Genomic DNA, 23,123 nt, shown 5'->3' on the forward strand with positions numbered 1-23,123 from the left:
AACCAGCACAGAGGACCACAGAGGTATTCCAGCTTTCTGTATTTCAGATCACAGCGCAATATTAAGTTACTCATGAATTACTACGAATGAAACAGACTTCAATATTTGAGCCAAAAATAACTTTTCAAGTGGCACATTTTTAGAGGCGTGCATATAAGCGAATGGCCTGCGTTTTACTGTGTGATACAGTTGGCCTGATCCTTTCTTTCTGTGACTCTTCAGAGGAGAATATTAGCTGCTGGCTCCAGGCGCTGCAGCTTCATTATGTGCTTGCTGTGTTGTCACACTTGGACCACCGTGGCTCCTTCCCTCTCACATGGGGCTTTTTGTTCCCTGTTCTTTATTAATTGATATTTTTGATTATGCATACTTTCTCACGCATGGTGCCTTGCCTGGCTGCCTGCCTGCTGCAGGGAGAGACGATGAGAGGCTGAGCGGCAGGTTGGTTTTGCATGTGAGATCAGATCCTCCACTGCAGACAGAGTCCCACTGTCAAGGAGCCTGTCGGTATCTCTGTGTCTTCCTACATGGCAGTCAAATGGCTATGAAAGCCATTACAGGTGTTATTACCCTATCCCGCACATTGGGAACCTGGCTCCGTTAAAACGATAAGTCGGAAGACCTTCCAGCTTCGCAAATATCCTCCCTCTGAGAGAGGAGAAGTTTGGGGGAGCAGGCAGAACCTGAGGGAGGGATTCCTGGTGGAGGCTGAAAATGTCAAACACAATGAAATCACTGAGCACCGCCTCCCATGGTAATGGGATTTAGTGTGGAAAGTGGATGGGGAGGATAGGGAGAGGGACTGAGCTGCAACCTTGGAGGATGGAGGATGTCCTCTCTCCAAAGACAGTGTTGCTGCTCAGCTATACTATTTTTTTTTGTTGCTGCTCAGCTATATTTTCAATTTCGAGCCTCATAGCAAAGGGTCTGAATACTTATGTACAAAAGGCATTCTGTTTTGTATGTTTAATACATTTGCAAAAATGTCTAAAAACCTGTTTTCACTTTGTCATTATGGGGTATTGTGTGTAGTTTGAGGCTGTAACGTAACAAAATGTGGAAAAAGTCAAGGGGTTTGAATATTTTACTCTGGGAGTAACTTTGGTGCGGTAACTAAGCCTGAACTAGTCATTAGAGTAAACACAACAGCTAGCTTTGGTTGTTCATGCCCGCCTGCCTGCTATCACTGGGAGAGAACAGTTTTGGTCCTAATTAAATCTATAATACAGCCCTGTGGCATATACAGCTACAGCAGAAAATGGCAGAGAGCACTTTTCGTTTGAGAAGGCAGTTGTGTTATGAAAGGGGAATTTTTTCTGCGCGCCTTAAATCCTGACCTTATTTTACACACTGATGGTAATGCAAAGGAACAAGCATTGTCATCGCAGCACAAGTCGCACACACGCACGCACACACGCACGCACGCAACGCACGCAACGCACACACACACACACACACACACACGCACACGCACACGCACACGCACACACACACACCGGAACACCCAAGCACTCCGACACACACACATGCAAACACATACCCGGACCCTGTTAGAGAAACACACTCATATACATTACCCAAGGAACATTATTTAGGAAAGCCAATTATTCTGGTTTGTTTGTTTGTTTTTCAACTGAAAGATGACAGTTGAGTCTGTGCGGTTTCTGCTGCTCAACAAATGCCACTGATGGGGATGGTGAAGGTGCACTATATTTTCTCATTTGTGCAAATAGATGGAGACCCACAACTTTGACCAAGTGGATCTACGCTCTACTACTGAGAACTAATAGATGCTTTCAGGTTCCATTGTGTCTTCTTGGAACAGTAGATGAATAGAGTATGTGATGTCATTTGATGCCTCTTCTAACTGTGGTGTTGTTTCCCTCTCCTGCAGGTAGTGACCCTGGGGAAGAACAGCAGAGGCTACCACTACATCCTGGCTAACCTGGTGAGTAGAGTAGCACAACACAACAGTCCTCCTCTCACTCTCAAACATTTAGGAGAAAATGGGATTTGGAACTTGAACAAACTGTACTTTTACGAACAAATAAGAACACACATTATCTGCACCAACAAGAAAGTTTTTACTTTTTATGCCTAGCTTGCACCGTTATCCAGAAAACAATATCTAACACATTCCTTTTTTAACTGTAAAGGTGAAGCTCTCAGTACAGATGAACCCAGTTGTTGGGGACAGATTGTTTGATGCCTGCATGTTGTTGGGGACAGATTGTTTGATGCCTGCATGTTGTTGGGGACACATTGTTTGATGCCTGCATGTTGTTGGGGACAGATTGTTTGATGCCTGCATGTTGTTGGGGACAGATTGTTTGATGCCTGCATGTTGTTGGGGACAGATTGTTTGATGCCTGCATGTTGTTGGGGACAGATTGTTTGATGCCTGCATGTTGTTGGCGACAGATTGTTTGATGCCTGCATGTTGTTGGGGACAGATTGTTTGATGCCTGCATGTTGTTGGGGACCTCTGGTTTCACTGCAGGGCTTCGCTAACATGACCCTGGACAAGGTGTTTGCTGGAGGAGCCAATATAACAGGCTTCCAGATCATCAACCCAGAGAACCCAATAGTCATACAATTCCTCCAGCGCTGGGAACGCTTAGACGAGAGGGAGTTTCCTGAGGCTAAGGGCACTCCACTGAAGGTACAGTACCACACAGCTGTCAATGTTGTGTGTAAGTTATATTTACAGCATGACACATCCTTCTCTCTGCCCATATCTACTTCTGTCCCTTTCTCTCTGCCTAGCTGTTCATATATCTGTGTTTTTAGCAGTATCAAAGACATAACATTTTCACTCACTTGTCAAAATGAAGGCTGTACTATTCTACTTAAAAGCTTTTGTCAAATTTAACCAGATAAACTGTCAGTGAGGCAATAGTAAAATCAAAGAGAAAAAATAGGTTTTCTGTTTGAAAGTACAACAGTATGAACTAGCTTTGGCATATCAGGCAGCAACAGACTGCCAATCGCCAATTACTGCTGAATGAAACAAACCTTGAGGCAGAGTAGCAGTGGGCTGTTCAGCTACTGCTGTACCTACTTCATCATTGATAGACTCATTTTTACCATTTATTCCCTTTTAACATTGTGCTTTGTTTGTAAGTGGGCTCATTACACAAACCAGCAAGTAGCCTTTGGACTGCTCTTATAATGTCATGATCTGCTGTGGTGGTTGTGTTTCAGTACACGTCAGCGCTGACCCATGACGCCGTGTTGGTACTGGCAGAGGCCTTCCGGTACCTGCGGAGGCAGAGGGTGGACGTGTCCCGGAGGGGGAGCGCTGGGGACTGCCTGGCCAACCCAGCCGTACCTTGGAGCCAAGGCATTGACATAGAGAGAGCACTCAAAATGGTAGGAGGGATCTTCACAGATACCCAGGTGTACCCCTGTTACCATGTCTTTAAAATATAGTAGGATATCTTGACTATCTTTACTTATTTAGTTGAATTCTTCTAGCAAACCTTCACAAAGTGGTTGTTGTGTGGAGGTTATTGAGGTTCCTTGTGTCATGGTGTGCGTGGCAGGTCCAGGTACAAGGTATGACAGGGAATATCCAGTTTGACTCGTTTGGTCGGAGAGCCAACTACAGCGTCGATGTGTATGAGATGAAAGTAGGGGGGCCCAAGAAGGTAAGTAGAAAACAGCACAGTGGCTCAACATGCGGATTACAATGAATAAACAAATGTTCTCCAATACCCATACTTGCTTTCTAAATAGTAGGAAGTCGGGGTAAGTTTTAAAGTATGTGAAAATTTAGTGTGCTTTAAATGCCAGGATGTCACAGTCATTTCAGCTTTTCGTCTAGTAGAATTTGCTGCACACTTAAGGAAGAGAAGAGTTGTTGTTTTTTACCCACGTGTGTTTAACAACAGCTGATAATCAGATATGGTGATGTGCTGTACCAAAATGAATGAATGGTGGGAATGAACACAACTGCACATTAGATGATGCATTCTCAGTATGGATAAACCTAGAATGTTGATATTTGTTGTTTCAATTTAACTAAACAGTATGTTCTGAATAGTATGTAATAGGATTAGTACACAGTATGCAGTTTTAGTAATACCAGTACCCTTTCTTTCTTTCTACTTTCCTTCTTTCTTTCTTTATAACTGAGAGTACACGTTAAGCTAGCTCAGTTATATGGACTGAAAATATGAATATTCAAGTAATTACACATTCAATATTTAAGTAGTTAAACATTAGCATGACTCCATAACATAAGTGTGCATGTAACCGGATTCCCTCCATGTAGATAGGGTTCTTCACACAGCTCTGAACAGGGACCAGGGCAGAGCTGACTGTTTTACTGGATTACCTAACAGCTTTCACCTGTACTGGATCCTACACTATTGATTTAGCTCCAGACACTGAGGGCTGACCTCGCCCTGCATGCTCCCTTTATGCTCCGTCATACCTGGGGCAGAGGGGGCCAGAGAGGGGATACGCCAAGGCTGTCAGGAGTAGTGATATTATATTAGCCACTACCCCCCACACATACTGGCCTACAATTCTGACGCTGTCGCCATGGTAGCTCTTTGGCTCTGAACTCTGACGGGGTGTCCACAAAATCTGGCACTAAAAGCAGGTGCCCCCACACTGTCCACATAGCTCAGCTCATCTGGCCCACTGCAACACACCCTGTGAGGCAATCTGCAGTGAAAGATGAGTGAGCACTGTGGAATAGAACAGTAGGAGAGGAACAGAACAGAGAAAAGAACAGAATACAACAGAACGGAAAAGAAACAAAGTAAAAAGAACAGGAGAACAGATAGCTGGAAGAAATGGAATAGACATTTTTTAAATCTCAGCAGTTATTGAATAGATTCACAGATGTCAGATGTACATTTTTAGTAGCAGCTCTACTTACGCTTAATGTTTAGACGTGAGCAGAAGCCCTCACTTTGTAAATTGCAACTGAAATGACTTACGGCTGAACAAGACACATTTATTCCATATTTTGTTCCGTTACTAATATTGCCAAGCAGCGTGCGACGAGCATCCCACTGGGCACAGACGTCAGTTCAACGTTAAGTTGTCAACTAATGTGAATTCAACGTGAAATCAACAAAACATTTCACCATCTCATTGGATTTAGGTTTAAAGTTAGGTGAAAAATGACGATGATTCAAGCAGTTTTGCCCAGTGGGATTTGATAGGTACTAATGTATGGTTGTGTAATGGACCAGTGCCGTTGCAGCGGCAGTAAAGGTGCTGAGAGGGAGATTAGCTGAGAGTTGAATGCTCTTTTCCCCCACTGGATCTGTAGCAGAGGTTAGAGCTTCATCTCCAAGCACAGCACCAGCACAGGGCTTTTTATCTCACACATCATCAGATACCCCCGCCAGGCCAAGACTCTCATCAGACATGCTCACCTTGCTCACCTGCCAACTGCTTTACTTACAAATGTATTTTAAATGGCTGTTTCTTGTAATAACTATGATGTTTCTGTCACTTTCAGACCGGGTACTGGAATGAATACGAAAAATATGTATTTATTGTGGATGCGCAGGTCACCAACGAGTCCTCTTCTGTGGAAAACCGAACGATTGTGGTCACTACTATTATGGTACACTTTCCAAGCAGATTTTAAATGTTCCACCTCTAAAAAATTCTGCCACTCAAGGTCAAGGTGTCCATTGTTACATTCTGTCCTGGGAGGGTAGAACTATTTTCTTTTGAGTTGCTTTCCATCCACTCACTACATGTTGAAACAGTCGATTCACAAAGAGTGTTTCAACTGTATCCGTGTGGGTGATAAAGCATTTTGATTTTCCATATTACGGTGGCCTGTTGTAGCAGTGACATCACAATAACGGCTTTGGTAATGAAACTAGTTAGAGCCTATATACTTCATCTAATACACATTCAGTGCATACGTACGTAAGTAAAAACCTGTTTCTTACTCATTAAGTAAATGGTCAATGATGACGGGGATAGATACAACAAAACTACCTGTAATGATAAATTGTTTCTCTCTGGAGATGCAAAATAACTGCCATTTGAGGAGGACATAAAAAGCTTTGGTTTGTTTATCCCCCTGTTAAAATCTATTTTGGATCAACCATTACGAGTTCTGTACTGAAGTATAACTTCTGTGGCTTCCTCCAAAATCCAGAGATATTAGGGGTCAAAGGTCAGGGATAGTTAGAGATATTATAGATAAGGTATTTTTTGTTCAAGCAGAGAGATTAATAAAGCTAATGATGGATGTATATACGGTTAGTAAGAAGACATTGGTCCTTTTTAAATGTAAAATAAGGTAAGCCTTATCTTACATTTAAAACGATGGCCTTCTTTCTGACTCTGCCTATTATGTCCTCATCTTAGGCAAATTCAGAATACGAAAGTCAGGCACTATCATCTAGATGTAAGCATGTCATGATCATACTCATAATTAGTAAGGTTACTTCTGATAGACACAGGGAAATGGTAGGACCATTGTAATGTTTTGATAGTAATATCGTTACACCACTCATATAGTGATCATGCGTTAGTCTGTTGACATTGTAAATTGACAGTGGTCATCTCATTTTGCATCAGAATTAGCTGTATTTGACTTTTGGAAGCCCAGTCCTAATAACACAGAGATTTGAAAAGAAACCTTCAGCACAGAAAGAAAAAAATTGACCATTGTTTTACTCACTGGCGTCCCTTACGTTCCCGGCACATTTGATTTTGGAGCCAAGCCTAAAAGAAAACCAACCACACCTCAGTGTTTGACGAGCCAAGCACGTGTTTTAACTCCTCCCAGTGTATTCTGTATGGAAAATAAGCTCAGGAGTTGGTTTGATTAGTTGGAGGATGCAGCCTCCCAGCACATTCATCGATGACATGTGGTTGATGATGTTGCAATAAGAACTACCAGTACTTTAATCCCTCGCCAATCACTGCCATTTACTTGATGAACTGGAAAGTCTCCCAATCCCCGTTCAACCTGCCCCTGTCCTAGTAAGCCGATGCAAAGCGTATGCACCCTCCACCCGGCCCCTACCTCCTTAGAGTATAGCTGGGTTTAGCATGAGCAATCCTGCTGAGAGAACCAGCCCCACTCCTTCCCCCTTAAAGCCTGTCAGTCACAAGCCTTACTGTCCCCACTGGCCCTGCCGGGCCCCGCCTCTATCTGGCTGCATTTGGCTGTGGATCGAGTCAACACCCCAACATGCAGTGTGACCATCTCCATATGGCGCTTCTTGTCCATGCTGTTCTGTTTGCAATTCCTGTCTGTGTGCGCTGTGTCTGTGTCTGTGTCTGTGTCTATGTATGTATGTATGTATGTATGTATGTATGTGTGTGTGTGTGTGTGTGTGTGTGTGTGTGTGTGTGTGTGTGTGTGTGTGTGTGTGTGTGTGTGTGTGTATGTGTGTGTGTGTGTGTCATCCATGCATGTATGCATGTAGGTTAAAGAGGACTGGCCTCTGTGAATGGAATGTGTGCATGCTATAAACTCAACATTATGTTTAATTAACAGGAGTCTCCTTATGTGATGTACAAGCGAAACTACTTGTCGCTGGAGGGGAATGACAGATATGAAGGCTACTGTGTCGATTTAGCTGCTGAAATTGCAAAACATGTGGGGATAAGATACAAACTGTCAGTAGTTGCGGACGGGAAGTATGGTGCAAGGGATCCAGAGACCAAGACGTGGAATGGGATGGTGGGTGAACTGGTATATGGGGTAAGTGACAGTCTCGACGTACTGAAGCACTGTCACCAACACAGGGACGGGGGCTTGGCCAGCTCTGGCTTGAGGTATGTGGGCCAGATCTGGTTTACACACCTAAACCAGATCTTCTGCATGCTAAGGACAGACCTTGCCCAGCAGGGTGAATGTGGCCCACATTTATTCAAAAGTGGCCCAGCAACTACGGGTACTTGTTAGGGTCACATATCACAAGCCAGAGCTGGCTCAAAAGCAAAGTGTGCCTGCCCTCGCCCTGGTCGCATCTCCCACATTCGGACCAGATCTGGCCCATTACTGTTACGGTGGCAGCACTGATCCATATGTGCCACCGAGCAACCAGATCTGGCCCGCAATCCTCTACTGACTGGGTGTGTGATTTTCTCCATATGTATCTCCATAAATCAGATCTTAATTGAAAGATTGATTACTGTATGTTATGAACCACTCACTACATGTAAGTATGAGCCCATTTTCTTCTTTCATAAAACCCCAACTGGTTAATGTTTCATTAAGGGACAGATGACATTTAGGAACAGATGACATTAAGGGACAGATGACATTAAGGGACAGATGTCATTAAGGGACAGATAACATTAAGGGACAGATAACATTAAGGGACAGATGACATTAAGAGACAGGTGACATAATGGACAGATGGCATTAAGGGACAGATGACATTAAGGGACCGATGACATGAAGGGACAGATGACATGAAGGACAGATGTCATGAAGGACAGATGGCATTAAGGGACAGATGGCATTAAGGGACAGATGTCATTAAGGGACAGATGTCATAAAGGGACAGATGAAATTAAGGGACAGATAACATTAAGGGACAGATGACATTAAGAGACAGGTGACATAATGGACAGATGGCATTAAGGGACAGATGACATGAAGGGACAGATGACATGAAGGACAGATGACATGAAGGACAGATGACATGAAGGACAGATGACATGAAGGACAGATGACATTAAGGGACAGATGTCATTAAAGGACAGATGAAATTAAGGACAGATGACATTAAGGGACCGATGACATGAAGGGACAGATGACATGAAGGACAGATGACATGAAGGACAGATGACATTAAGGGACAGATGTCATTAAAGGACAGATGAAATTAAGGACAGATGACATTAAGGGACAGATGACATTAAGGGATAGATGGAATTAAGGACAGATGACATTAAGGGACCGATGACATGAAGGAACATATGACATGAATGGACATATGACATGAAAGGACAGATAACATTAAGGGACAGATGCCATGAAGGACAGATGACTTTAAGGCACAGATGACATTAAGGCACCGATGACATGAAGGGACAGATGTATGAAGGGACAGATGCCATTAAGGGACAGATGCCATGAAGGACAGATGACTTTAAGGGACAGATGAAATTAAGGACAGATGACATTAAGGCACCGATGACATGAAGGGACAGATGACATGAAGGGACAGATGCCATTAAGGGACAGATGCCATTAAGGGACAGATACCATTAAGGGACAGATGCCATTAAGGGACAGATGACATGAAGGGACTGATGACATGAAGGGACAGATGACATGAAGGGACAGATGCCATGAAGGGACAGATGACATGAAGGGACAGATGCCATGAAGGACAGATGCCTTTAAGGGACAGATGCCATTAAGGACAGATGACATTATTAAGGCACCGATGACATGAAGGGACAGATGACGTGAAGGGACAGATGCCATGAAGGAACAGATGCCATTAAGGGACAGATCCCATGAAGGGACAGATGACATGAAGGGACAGATGACTTTAAGGGACAGATGACATTAAGGACAGATGACATTATTAAGGCACCGATGACATGAAGGGACAGATGACGTGAAGGGACAGATGCCATGAAGGGACAGATGCCATTAAGGGACAGATGCCATTAAGGGACAGATGCCATTAAGGGACAGATGACATGAAGGGACAGATGACATGAAGGGACAGATGACATGAAGGGACAGATGCTATGAAGGGACAGATGACATGAAGGGACAGATGCCATGAAGGACAGATGACTTTAAGGGACAGAAGACATTAAGGACAGATGACATTATTAAGGCACCGATGACATGAAGGGACAGATGACGTGAAGGGACAGATGCCATGAAGGGACAGATACCATTAAGGGACAGATGCCATTAAGGGACAGATGACATGAAGGGACAGATGACATGAAGGGACAGATGACATGAAGGGACAGATGCCATGAAGGACAGATGACTTTAAGGGACAGATGACATTAAGGACAGATGACATTATTAAGGCACCGATGACATGAAGGGACAGATGCCATGAAGGGACAGATTCCATGAAGGGACAGATGACATGAAGGGACAGATGCCATGAAGGGACAGATGCCATGAAGGGACAGATGCCATGAAGGGACAGATGAGATGAAGGGACAGATGACATGAAGGGACAGATGACATGAAGGGACAGATGCCATTAAGGGACAGATGACATGAAGGGACAGATGCCATTAAGGGCAGATGAAAGCCAGACTGTGAAGTGAAAATTAATTGTTAGTTAATTGTTAGAAAATTGTTAGTTTTAAGGCATCTTCATTTAGCATGAAAAAGCATTTTCCCATCGTAATGAACATTTACCAACCATTCTGCCAAATGACAGCCCTGCCTCTTCAGAGAGCGAGATGATCCCCTGTTATAATTGACACGCTTTGTACAAGCCCTGAGACACCTCTCTGCATCAACAATACATCCTCTAGACAATTAATTATCCCTGAGACACCTCTCTGCATCAACAATACATCCTCTAGACAATTAATTATCCCTGAGACACCACTCTGCATCAACAATACATCATCTAGACCATTAATTATCCCTGAGACACCTCTCTGCATCAACAATACGTCCTCTAGAGTCTAGAGTCTAGACCATTAATTATCCCTGAGACACCACTCTGCATCAACAATACATCCTCTAGACCATTAATTAGCCCCGAGACACCTCTCTGCATCAACAATACATCATCTAGACCATTAATTATCCCTGAGACAGCTATCTGCATCAACAATACATCCTCCAGACCATTATTTACCCCTGAGACACCTCTCTGCATCAACAATACATCCTCCAGACCAATAATTGCCCCTGAGACACCTCTCTGCATCAACAATACATCCTCCAGACCAATAATTGCCCTTGAGACACCTCTCTGCATCAACAATACAGCCTCCAGACCATGAATTAGCCATTCACATGCAAATAAGCCAGTGATATACAGTGGGGCAAAAAAGTATTTAGTCAGCCACCAATTGTGCAAGTTCTTCCACTTAAAAATATGAGAGAGGCCAGTCATTTTCATCATAGGTACACTTCAACTATGACAGACAAAATTAGGGAAAAAAATCCAGAAAATCACATTGTAGGATTTTTACTGAATTTATTTGCAGATTATGGTGGAAAATATGTATTTGGTCAATAACAAAAGTTTATCTCAATACTTTGTTATATACCCTTTGTTGGCAATGACAGAGGTCAAACGTTTTCTGTAAGTCTTCACAAGGTTTTCACATACTGTTGCTGGTATTTTGGCCCATTCCTCCATGCAGATCTCCTCTAGAGCAGTGATGTTTTGGGGCTGTTGCTGGGCAACACGGACTTTCAACTCCCTCCAAAGATTTCCTATGGGGTTGAGATCTGGAGACTGGCTAGGCCACTCCAGGACCTTGAAATGCTTCTTATGAAGCCACTCCTTCGTTGCCCAGGCGGTGTGTTTGGGATCATTGTCATGCTGAAAGACCCAGCCACGTTTCATCTTCAATGCCCTTGCTGATGGAAGGTTTTCACTCAAAATCTCACGATACATGGCCCCATTCATTCTTTCCTTTACACGGATCAGTCATCCTGGTCCCTTTGCAGAAAAACAGCCCCAAAGCATGATGTTTCCACCCACATGCTTCACAGTAGGTATGGTGTTCTTTGGATGCAACTCAGCATTCTTTGTCCTCCAAACACGACGAGTTAAGTTTTTACCAAAAAGTTATATTTTGGTTTCATCTGACATTCTCCCAATCTTCTGGATCATCCAAATGCTCTCTAGCAAACTTCAGACGGGCCTGGACATGTACTGGCTTAAGCAGGGGGACACGTCTGGCACTGCAGGATTTGAGTCCCTGGCGCCGTAGTGTGTTACTGATGGTAGGCTTTGTTACTTTGGTCCCAGCTCTCTGCAGGTCATTCACTAGGTCCCCCCGTGTGGTTCTGGGATTTTTGCTCACCGTTCTTGTGATCATTTTGACCCCACGGGGTGAGATCTTGCTTGGAGCCCCAGATCGAGGGAGATTATCAGTGGTCTTGTATGTCTTCCATTTCCTAATAATTTCTCCCACAGTTGATTTCTTCAAACCAAGCTGCTTACCTATTGCAGATTCAGTCTTCCCAGCCTGGTGCAGGTCTACAATTTTGTTTCTGGTGTCCTTTGACAGCTCTTTGGTCTTGGCCATAGTGGAGTTTGGAGTGTGACTGTTTGAGGTTGTGGACAGGTGTCTTTTATACTGATAACAAGTTCAAACAGGTGCCATTAATACAGGTAACGAGTGGAGGACAGAGGAGCCTCTTAAAGAAGAAGTTACAGGTCTGTGAGAGCCAGAAATCTTGCTTGTTTGTAGGTGACCAAATACTTATTTTCCACCATAATTTGCAAATAAATTCATTAAAAATCCTACAATGTGATTTTCTGGATTTTTTCCTTCTCATTTTGTCTGTCATAGTTGAAGTGTACCTATGATGAAAATTACAGGCCTCTCTCATCTTTTTAAGTGGGAGAACTTGCACAATGGGTGGCTGACTAAATACTTTTTTGCCCCACTGTATTGAGACAAGGAGTGGCTGGGAGCTGTGTTTTTCACAGGGATTCTGCCTAACCCTCAATAAGATAATCCCAGCCCTTGTATGGCATTTTGTAAGTCGCTCTGGATAAGAGCGTCTGCTAAATGACTTAAATGTAAATGTAAATATATTTATAAGACAAGGCCGGTCCGGCTGTGACTCTGGGAACTGAGACGCTATCACTGGGAACATGTATTACCTAGCTGAGATATTCACTAATAAGGATAGGAGGCTTTGAAGACAATCTGATAAAGGAGTTGATTTTTCCAGGCTGATTGAAATATCATGGGGTGTTTGCATAAGCTCTTCAATCTCCTGTTTCCATACCTTCTACTTCGTTGATGGATCTGACTGAGTAATGGGCTCTTTTGGATTAAGGCAGAGACATTAGCCAATACTAACGTTAACTGAGATTGGCCCATTTTAAACTGGCGGGTCTCACTTTCTTCTTAAACATATCTGATATTGCATGCATTCTAATCCACAATTTAATTTTAACATTCATCTCTACTCATTGGTTTCATCAATACATTATAAATACGTTATAGCCATAATGATATATTTTTTAAATACCTGATGACTAGATTTTGATCAAGGAATTATTATTGGCATTCTATTTAAAAAATGTCAAAGTCAGGCTTTGATAACACAGGCAGTTTGATGTGATGTGCCTGTGCTCTGTTTTGAACCACTAACTCCTCCTCCTCCTGTTCCCATGTTTCCAGAGAGCCGATATAGCAGTGGCTCCTCTAACTATAACATTGGTACGAGAGGAGGTGATAGACTTCTCTAAGCCTTTTATGAGCCTGGGGATCTCCATTATGATAAAGAAGCCTCAAAAGTCAAAGCCGGGCGTGTTCTCCTTCCTGGACCCGCTGGCCTATGAGATCTGGATGTGTATAGTGTTTGCCTATATCGGCGTGAGCGTGGTGCTCTTCCTGGTCAGCCGCTTCAGTCCCTATGAGTGGCATCTGGATGAAAACGACGAGGCCAAAGACCCCCAGAGCCCTCCAGACCCACCAAACGACTTTGGGATTTTTAATAGCCTGTGGTTCTCCCTGGGCGCCTTCATGCAGCAAGGATGCGATATCTCGCCAAGGTTGGTTAATGTACTCCATGTTCCGTCACCTCAAACTCAGCCATCCTATCATCTACATACTGTACCATCCCTCTGCATTTTATGGTCATAATCACTACAACTCCCATAATGCCATGGTGCATAAATGTTATTTTTGGGTTTGGTCTTGGCTTTTTTGCGCTCCAGCCCACCCCATCCACCTACACGCGATCTCTCCCTCATACTCTTTAAACACACCACCACCATTCTTCACTTGTTCTCTCCAGGCTGCATGCTAGCAGTGATGCATCGCATCCATAAAATAACTTATATCCACCATACCGGGGACTGTAAAATGCACAGGGTCATTACATCCGAGAGTAGTTTCCCCTATTCCCCATGACTCTTGGAGGGCTATCGTGTTTTTGCTGCATGTCCCATTTTACGGTCATCAGCCTGGTGCATATAATGTATTTAAAGTGGAAGACATTTTGATGCATTTGCACTCTGATGAAGCACCTTAACAGCATTCGATTCTGCCCCACCTCATGACTCATTTCATTCTTTTTTATATAGACAAAAGTCACGTCCTCTTCCCCCTCTTTTCATTCAATCAGTCCATCTATTCACTCATCATCACTGTTGTGGTGTGTCCCTTGTTTCTTCTCGGGGGACTGTCATTGTTCAAGCTGTCCCTCTTCATCTTGTCTGGGATGTCAGGCCATTCTAGTCCATCTGAATGAAGATCAGTGAGAGAGTGTTCCAGGCCATGTTGATCAGAGCAGTGCTATATATAACAGTGCTATAGGGTGGGTAACAGTCCTCTGACTACAGTGCTATAGGGTGGGTAACAGTCCTCTGACTACAGTGCTATAGGGTGGGTAACAGTCCTCTGACTACAGTGCTATAGGGTGGGTAACAGTCCTCTGACTACAGTGCTATAGGGTGGGTAACAGTCCTCTGACTACAGTGCTATAGGGTGGGTAACAGTCCTCTGACTACAGTGCTATAGGGTGGGTAACAGTCCTCTGACTACAGTGCTATAGGGTGGGTAACAGTCCTCTGACTACAGTGCTATAGGGTGGGTAACAGTCCTCTGACTACAGTGCTATAGGGTGGGTAACAGTCCTCTGACTACAGTGCTATAGGGTGGGTAACAGTCCTCTGACTGCAGTGCTATAGGGTGGGTAACAGTCCTCTGACTACAGTGCTATAGGGTGGGTAACAGTCCTCTGACTACAGTGCTATAGGGTGGGTAACAGTCCTCTGACTACAGTGCTATAGGGTGGGTAACAGTCCTCTGACTACAGTGCTATAGGGTGGGTAACAGTCCTCTGACTACAGTGCTATAGGGTGGGTAACAGTCCTCTGACTACAGTGCTATAGGGTGGGTAACAGTCCTCTGACTACAGTGCTATAGGGTGGGTAACAGTCCTCTGACTACAGTGCTATAGGGTGGGTAACAGTCCTCTGACTACAGTGCTATAGGGTGGGTAACAGTCCTCTGACTACAGTGCTATAGGGTGGGTAACAGTCCTCTGACTACAGTGCTATAGGGTGGGTAACAGTCCTCTGACTACAGTGCTATAGGGTGGGTAACAGTCCTCTGACTACAGTGCTATAGGGTGGGTAACAGTCCTCTGACTACAGTGCTATAGGGTGGGTAACAGTCCTCTGACTACAGTGCTATAGGGTGGGTAACAGTCCTCTGACTACAGTGCTATAGGGTGGGTAACAGTCCTCTGACTACAGTGCTATAGGGTGGGTAACAGTCCTCTGACTGCAGTGCTATAGGGTGGGTAACAGTCCTCTGACTACAGTGCTATAGGGTGGGTAACAGTCCTCTGACTGCAGTGCTATAGGGTGGGTAACAGTCCTCTGACTACAGTGCTATAGGGTGGGTAACAGTCCTCTGACTACAGTGCTATAGGGTGGGTAACAGTCCTCTGACTACAGTGCTATAGGGTGGGTAACAGTCCTCTGACTACAGTGCTATAGGGTGGGTAACAGTCCTCTGACTACAGTGCTATAGGGTGGGTAACAGTCCTCTGACTACAGTGCTATAGGGTGGGTAACAGTCCTCTGACTACAGTGCTATAGGGTGGGTAACAGTCCTCTGACTACAGTGCTATAGGGTGGGTAACAGTCCTCTGACTACAGTGCTATAGGGTGGGTAACAGTCCTCTGACTACAGTGCTATAGGGTGGGTAACAGTCCTCTGACTACAGTGCTATAGGGTGGGTAACAGTCCTCTGACTACAGTGCTATAGGGTGGGTAACAGTCCTCTGACTACAGTGCTATAGGGTGGGTAACAGTCCTCTGACTGCAGTGCTATAGGGTGGGTAACAGTCCTCTGACTACAGTGCTATAGGGTGGGTAACAGTCCTCTGACTACAGTGCTATAGGGTGGGTAACAGTCCTCTGACTACAGTGCTATAGGGTGGGTAACAGTCCTCTGACTACAGTGCTATAGGGTGGGTAACAGTCCTCTGACTACAGTGCTATAGGGTGGGTAACAGTCCTCTGACTACAGTGCTATAGGGTGGGTAACAGTCCTCTGACTACAGTGCTATAGGGTGGGTAACAGTCCTCTGACTACAGTGCTATAGGGTGGGTAACAGTCCTCTGACTACAGTGCTATAGGGTGGGTAACAGTCCTCTGACTACAGTGCTATAGGGTGGGTAACAGTCCTCTGACTACAGTGCTATAGGGTGGGTAACAGTCCTCTGACTACAGTGCTATAGGGTGGGTAACAGTCCTCTGACTACAGTGCTATAGGGTGGGTAACAGTCCTCTGACTACAGTGCTATAGGGTGGGTAACAGTCCTCTGACTACAGTGCTATAGGGTGGGTAACAGTCCTCTGACTACAGTGCTATAGGGTGGGTAACAGTCCTCTGACTACAGTGCTATAGGGTGGGTAACAGTCCTCTGACTACAGTGCTATAGGGTGGGTAACAGTCCTCTGACTGCAGTGCTATAGGGTGGGTAACAGTCCTCTGACTACAGTGCTATAGGGTGGGTAACAGTCCTCTGACTACAGTGCTATAGGGTGGGTAACAGTCCTCTGACTACAGTGCTATAGGGTGGGTAACAGTCCTCTGACTACAGTGCTATAGGGTGGGTAACAGTCCTCTGACTACAGTGCTATAGGGTGGGTAACAGTCCTCTGATTACAGTGCTATAGGGTGGGTAACAGTCCTCTGACTACAGTGCTATAGGGTGGGTAACAGTCCTCTGACTACAGTGCTATAGGGTATGTAACAGTCCTCTGACTACAGTGCTATAGGGTGGGTAACAGTCCTCTGACTACAGTGCTATAGGGTGGGTAACAGTCCTCTGACTACAGTGCTATAGGGTGGGTAACAGTCCTCTGACTACAGTGCTATAGGGTGGGTAACAGTCCTCTGACTACAGTGCTATAGGGTGGGTAACAGTCCTCTGACTACAGTGCTATAGGGTGGGTAACAGTCCTCTGACTACAGTGCTATAGGGTGGGTAACAGTCCTCTGACTGCAGTGCTATAGGGTGGGTAACAGTCCTCTGACTACAGTGCTATAGGGTGGGTAACAGTCCTCTGACTACAGTGCTATAGGGTGGGTAACAGTCCTCTGACATCAACACTTAAGCATGGATTGTTCGGATTCCTTCCTGTTATTTTTACCTTGCTGTCTCCATGATAAAATGATTTTTGTTTTGAAGCATTACTCAAGAATTAAAGTGTGTTGTGTACTGAAAGCTGAGTGGTGGCCTCCAATGTGAGTAGGATAAAGTCCCCTCTAAATAAAATGCAAGCATAACATAATAACATAACATAATGTAACATAATACCAGAAAAAAACACAAAACATTCTATGGCGAGTTCATTTCTGTCTGGTACTATTTGAAGAGCCCATAAAATGCCAAAGAGTCAATGACACGGATTTAATGAAGACGATTTAGTAAATGTCACTCTCTCGCTTGGAGTATCAGTTTACGTGATAGACTACAGTAAGCTTAAGGTTAGTAGTTACCTTGCCAATGGGGATCGTCAGCCTCATTGAAGCAGATGCACAATAACCTCTGCTTGCTGTGTTCGTGTGTGGTGTCATTCAGCCACAACACAGCCCTCCAAGGCAAGCATCATAGAGCAACCAGGCGGGTACAGCATCTCTTACAGCAACACCATGTTTTTCTCTGTGTGAAGAGCATTATCGTTGAGGTATGTGGGTGAGATTTGACATAAATCCAAGATCATTCCGTGGCAATGCTCTGAGGCGGTGCATTTATGTCAATACGTGGTGTGTGATACCCAGACTGCAGATACACAGACTCTAAACAGGATTCAGTGGACTCCAAAGGCATGGCAGCCTCCATCCCTTTGTCAGTGTGTAGGATTGAGCACCCTGCTCTCACGTCCTTCTGTCCTCCTCCTTCCCTCTCTCTCAGGTCTCTGTCGGGCAGAATCGTGGGGGGTGTGTGGTGGTTCTTTACCCTCATCATCATCTCCTCCTACACGGCCAACCTGGCTGCCTTCCTCACAGTGGAGAGGATGGTGTCTCCCATAGAGAGTGCTGAGGACCTGGCCAAGCAGACAGAGATTGCCTACGGGACCCTAGACTCAGGCTCCACTAAGGAGTTCTTTAGGGTGAGTGACAACTTAAGTCTCTTTAGGGTTAGAAAAAAACATAGTTAAAAAAAAAGACAAGACATCAAAGGAAGGAGCACAGGGAATGGTATAGATATTTAATTCTGTTTGATACCTGGCAGAAGAGCAAATCAAATCAAATCAAATGTATTTGTCACATACACATGGTTAGCAGATGTTAATGCGAGTGTAGTGAAATGCTTGTGCTTCTAGTTCCGACCATGCAGTAATATCTAACAAGTAATATAACCTAACAATTTCACAACAACTACCTTATACGCACAAGTGTAAAGGAATGAATACGAATATCTACATAAAAATATATGAATGAGTGATGCCCGAACGGCATAGGCAAGATGCAGTAGATGGTATAGATTACAGTATATACATATGAGATGAGTAATGTAGGGTATGAAAACACTATATAAATTGGCATAGGAATAGGCATAGGCATAGGCATAGGAAGTAGCTATGATAATAAGTATTTAAGAAAGTAATGCTACAATAAGCAAAACAGGTGGCTATCAGAGTCTATACTACTGTATGTGAATGATTCTCCAGAGAAAGAAGGAACAAAGCATTAAAAATATAACCACTTTTGCCAGCCACAGGATGTGAATGCAGATGTGATTAGTTTGGCAGGCTGGTTGACTGCCTAGTGATTTGTCCCAGGTCTTTCTGGGAAGACAATTGACAGGTGTTTAGGGACTTCATAAACTGCAAATGTCACGACTGAGCAGACATTCCAGGGGACTTTTAATTAAAACTAGGAGATAGAAGTGGAGAGAGAGAGAGAGAGAGAGAGAGAGAGAGAGAGAGAGAGAGAGAGAGAGAGAGAGAGAGAGAGAGAGAGAGAGAGAGAGAGAGAGAGGGAGAGGGAGAGATGGAGAGAGAGAGAGAGAGGTGGAAAGAAAGAGAGAGAGATGGAGATGGAGAGACAGAGAGAGAGAGAGAGAGAGAGAGAGAGAGAGAGAGAGATGGAGAGAGAGAGAGAGAGGGAGAGAGAGAGAGAGAGAGAGAGAGAGAGAGAGAGAGAGAGAGAGAGAGACTGTCTGATTAATAGAGGCTCCAGATACATTTTAAATATGTTCTTCAGGAAAGATGTGCTGCTTAATTAGAGTCATATAGCCACTAGGCAAACGGAAATCTGCTCTGATGACACACTGGCAGGTCATCCCTCAAACGGCTCAGCTTCACTTTCCCTCCTCTCCCTTACTCCTCTCATGGTTACCGTAGTACATCACATGCTCTCCCAACTGCTCACTCACCTTTGTTGTCAAAGTCTCAGAAGAATAATATTCAGACATCAAATAGATTTTTAGTGCTTGCATTTTTATCTCCATTTATTCATATAGGGCAGCAGCTAGACTAGCGTTTAGGAGCGTTGGGCCAGAACCGCTGGTTCGGATATCCAAGCCAACTGGGGTAAAAAAATCTATGTTAAAAAATATGTAAAATATAATCTTAGGTACTGTATGTGATACATGGAGAGAAATGAACTTAGCCCATTTCCAAAGCAGGCATGTGCATGTTATAGATCCTGATGTAAGCTGGGAAATTAATTATGAATCCAATGAAATTGCAGGTTTTTGTTTGAGTTACAGATGTTGTTTCCAGAGAGTAAATCTGAATACTTTTGGCAGTCTTATGCCTGTCCAGAAGAGCATCCAAGAATTGCATGTGGACAGGCACTCTGCATACAGACAGAATGCAAATGATTTATTTGCCAACTCATCCCTACTTTGGATTGCCAGTGGGATGGACCTGAGCAAACAGCCGTGAAGCCTTCAGAGCACATACATGGAGAGTTGATAGATGGACTGACAGCTGGAGCTGTTTGTGTTGCACTGTGGGAGCCAGCTCATCTGCTCATTAATATTTATTTATTTTGCAAATGGATTCTGAGGCCGAAAAATGACTCACAATGTGCTTTTTTTATGTTGTAGTATAGATTAATATAGATTTGCGTTTGAACAAAAGAGAATTTTAGCCCACTTATGATTGCTGACACCAAATAACACAAGCAGAGGAGCTGCATCTTTACCCAGACATTACCCTCTGTTTACACAGCATGGCTAAGCCTGTCATGAACTATCACTCATTTACCATTATTTACATGAACGGTCCCTCCCACTGACATTGTGCAGATGTCAAGCATGATTCAATCACGGTCCCGAATTCATTACATATCCAGCTACTGCTGAAATGTTCATGATACAATGCAGGGAGAGAGACAGCTTTATTTTATTCAGAAATGCATTGATATTGTCACGGCCGTCGAATGAAGAGGACCAAAGCGCAGCGTGGTGAGCGTACATATTCCTTTTTATTAGGATGACGCCGACAAAACAATAAACAATACAAAAATGACCATGAAGCTTAAGGCTATAGTGCCACAAACAAAGACAACTTCCCACACAGAAAGGAGGGAAAAGGGCTACCTAAGTATGGTTCCCAATCAGAGACAACGATAGACAGCTGTCCCTGATTGAGAACCATACCCGGCCAAAACAAAGAAATACACAAACATAGAAAATAGAACATAGAAGGCCCACCCAAATCACACCCTGACTAAACCCAAAATAGAGACATAAAAAGCTCTCTAAGGTCAGGGCGTGACAGATATTGATGTTCTGTTAGATACATCCATCTTTCAGAATGGATTGAGCAGATATTATAATAACGGATATGCTATAATATATAACATCCATAATATCAGTCTGATCAGGTCAGGTGTCTTATAAATGGCTCTTGTAGTCCATCTGATATAATAGCAAAAATAATTTGTCTTGATATGTTTTAAGTGATAACAAAAGTGCTCTCACAAGGGTTTCAGTATTGACATTTAAAGCACCTTCTATGACATTTTACTGGATTCTCTGGCCACATTCATTCATGTCACCTGTATTGTGTTAATGCCCTCTCCCCTCTGACCTTCAGTGGAGACAGCTCAGGTCCCCTCCCCTCTAGTCTATTATGGCTTCTCTCTCTGAGACCTGGGCTAAGGGCCCAGCTGCACAAAAGGTCCCTTTTTCAAAAATATTTTGATCTTCCTTTGGCCAGAAAATCATGAAGGTGTAAGTAGCAGCAATAGGAGCTGAATGTACTGCAGATTTCCACTGATTTTGTCAGAGTGGAAAATATCTGCCCTTCATCTAGACACCCATAAGGGTTCAACATCTGTTGGTGAATAAAACCGCTGGGCAACCCCACCCCCGCTATCACCTCCCATATGGTCTCTCCCTGTACTCTTTAAATGAGTGTGTGATGCAGGGGATAAAATCCAGCTCTCTGGGGTTGTGATATTGGGAATAAGTTGTAATGGAAGCTGACTCGCCATTGTTCGAGATTACAAGTCAGCGCATGTCAGCTCAATTTCAGTCAATTCATTGGTGTGCTGTGAGTGTAAAAGAAACTGTCACTGATGAGAATGATATGGCAGTCTTGACATTTGTGAATATTAGGTGAAATATGTGAGCAGAGTGATGCCGATGCCAACATAGCAGCAGATGGTGTATATGCATATCAGAGACTCATGTTTTGACTGCAGCATTGATTGTTTTTCTCTTGTGTAATAATGAACATGTTGACTCATATTTGGCTCATTAATTGAATACCCCTGATCTGATCCTACCTACCCCCTTATACATATCAGTTGTTCTGAGAACACCAGCCATCTCTACAGGATACAGTGCCACCAAGGTGTTCATTGTGTTCAACAGCCCTATTTATAATTTACATTACAGTCCAATGATGGAATCATCAGGTTTATCAGGAGTCAAGCTCATCCCTGCAATGTAAAGAGCAGAGGAGCAGTGAAGAGGGGCTGAGGCCGTTAGGGGTTCTGTAGACTATCAGCATCCCAAATCACCTCCCAGAACCACAGCACTCCATCTGCACTTGTGTCATAATTATAATATATTCATATTCAGTTAACTCAGCATGAAATGAAGTGACATTGGGGTTTCTGTATACAGCCACCTCTGTTAAACAGGTTGACACGTTCTATGAGGATTTACCGGATTCAGAGCAATATGAGAAAGTGTTCATTATGTTTGCGCCGGTGTGCCGCCACCTGATAGAAGAAACAGCTGAACGTCCAGCTAATTATATCCCCGAAGCTTAATTAGTGAGTCAATAGCCAGCAGGAACTTAGGAAACTTCTTCCCCCTCAGAGCTCCTGCTGGGTCTGTCGAGTGATTTTGGAGAGCACATCAGAACTGGTGCTTAATGAACAATCAATATGAATAAGAGAGGAATTAGAGATGCTAATGTGGGTGTGTGCGTGCATGCGTGCGTGTGTATGGTTGGACGTGCGTGTGCAGCTGTATATGATCAATCGTTTTTTCTGGTTAGTACAGTCATACATTTCACACTACAATTCACAATAGTCCACTGTATCCAATACATACTGTCATTTGATATGGAATGTGAGATTTAGCTTTTCAGCTAATAATGGTGGGCTTATTGCCCATGATCCATTAAAAAGTAAAAAAGATATGACCAAGCAAAGACGTGCCAGAAATGGACCCTCAGATTAAATCGTATTATCTATTTATCAATATTATATGATGTTATTTGGAACCCTGGGCAATAATTGCCAAGTTGACTCTGTTTTGTCAGATCCATGTATACATCCATGTATAGGCTATTTATACACATCATTATAATTTGTACTTTTTTTTGTACTTTTTACCCCAATTGGTAGTCACAGTCTTGTCCCATCACTGCAACTCTCGTACGGACTCAGGAGCGGCGAAGGTCGAGAGTCACGTGTCCTCCGAAACACGACCCTGTCAAGCCTCACTGCTCGCTTAACCCGGAAGCCAGCCGCACCAATGTG

At 43.9% G+C, this 23,123-nt stretch overlaps 1 protein-coding gene across 9 annotated transcripts in view; it reads left to right on the top strand.

The window, feature by feature from the left end:
• Positions 1–23,123, top strand: part of LOC129868524 (glutamate receptor 3) — a 109,590-nt gene that overhangs the window by 70,075 nt on the left and 16,392 nt on the right. For 6 of the 9 annotated variants that reach the window (XR_008761770.1, XR_008761769.1, XM_055942594.1 and 3 more), the window contains exons 5-12: positions 1,895–1,945; positions 2,486–2,662; positions 3,205–3,372; positions 3,546–3,650; positions 5,483–5,590; positions 7,493–7,699; positions 13,321–13,694; positions 18,082–18,280. Coding sequence is in view for 7 of the 9 variants with exons in the window: in XM_055942594.1 (XP_055798569.1) it covers positions 1,895–1,945; positions 2,486–2,662; positions 3,205–3,372; positions 3,546–3,650; positions 5,483–5,590; positions 7,493–7,699; positions 13,321–13,694; positions 18,082–18,280 (1,389 nt within the window). In the remaining 2 variants the exon portion in view is untranslated. Of the gene's footprint in view, positions 1–1,894; positions 1,949–2,485; positions 2,663–3,204; positions 3,373–3,545; positions 3,651–5,482; positions 5,591–7,492; positions 7,700–13,320; positions 13,695–18,081; positions 18,281–23,123 lie in introns of all 9 variants that reach the window. The other 3 variants (XM_055942593.1, XM_055942592.1, XM_055942596.1) reach the window with 1 other exon arrangement.

This window comes from Salvelinus fontinalis, chromosome 13, assembly GCF_029448725.1.
Source record: "Salvelinus fontinalis isolate EN_2023a chromosome 13, ASM2944872v1, whole genome shotgun sequence".
Lineage (NCBI taxonomy): Eukaryota > Metazoa > Chordata > Actinopteri > Salmoniformes > Salmonidae > Salvelinus > Salvelinus fontinalis.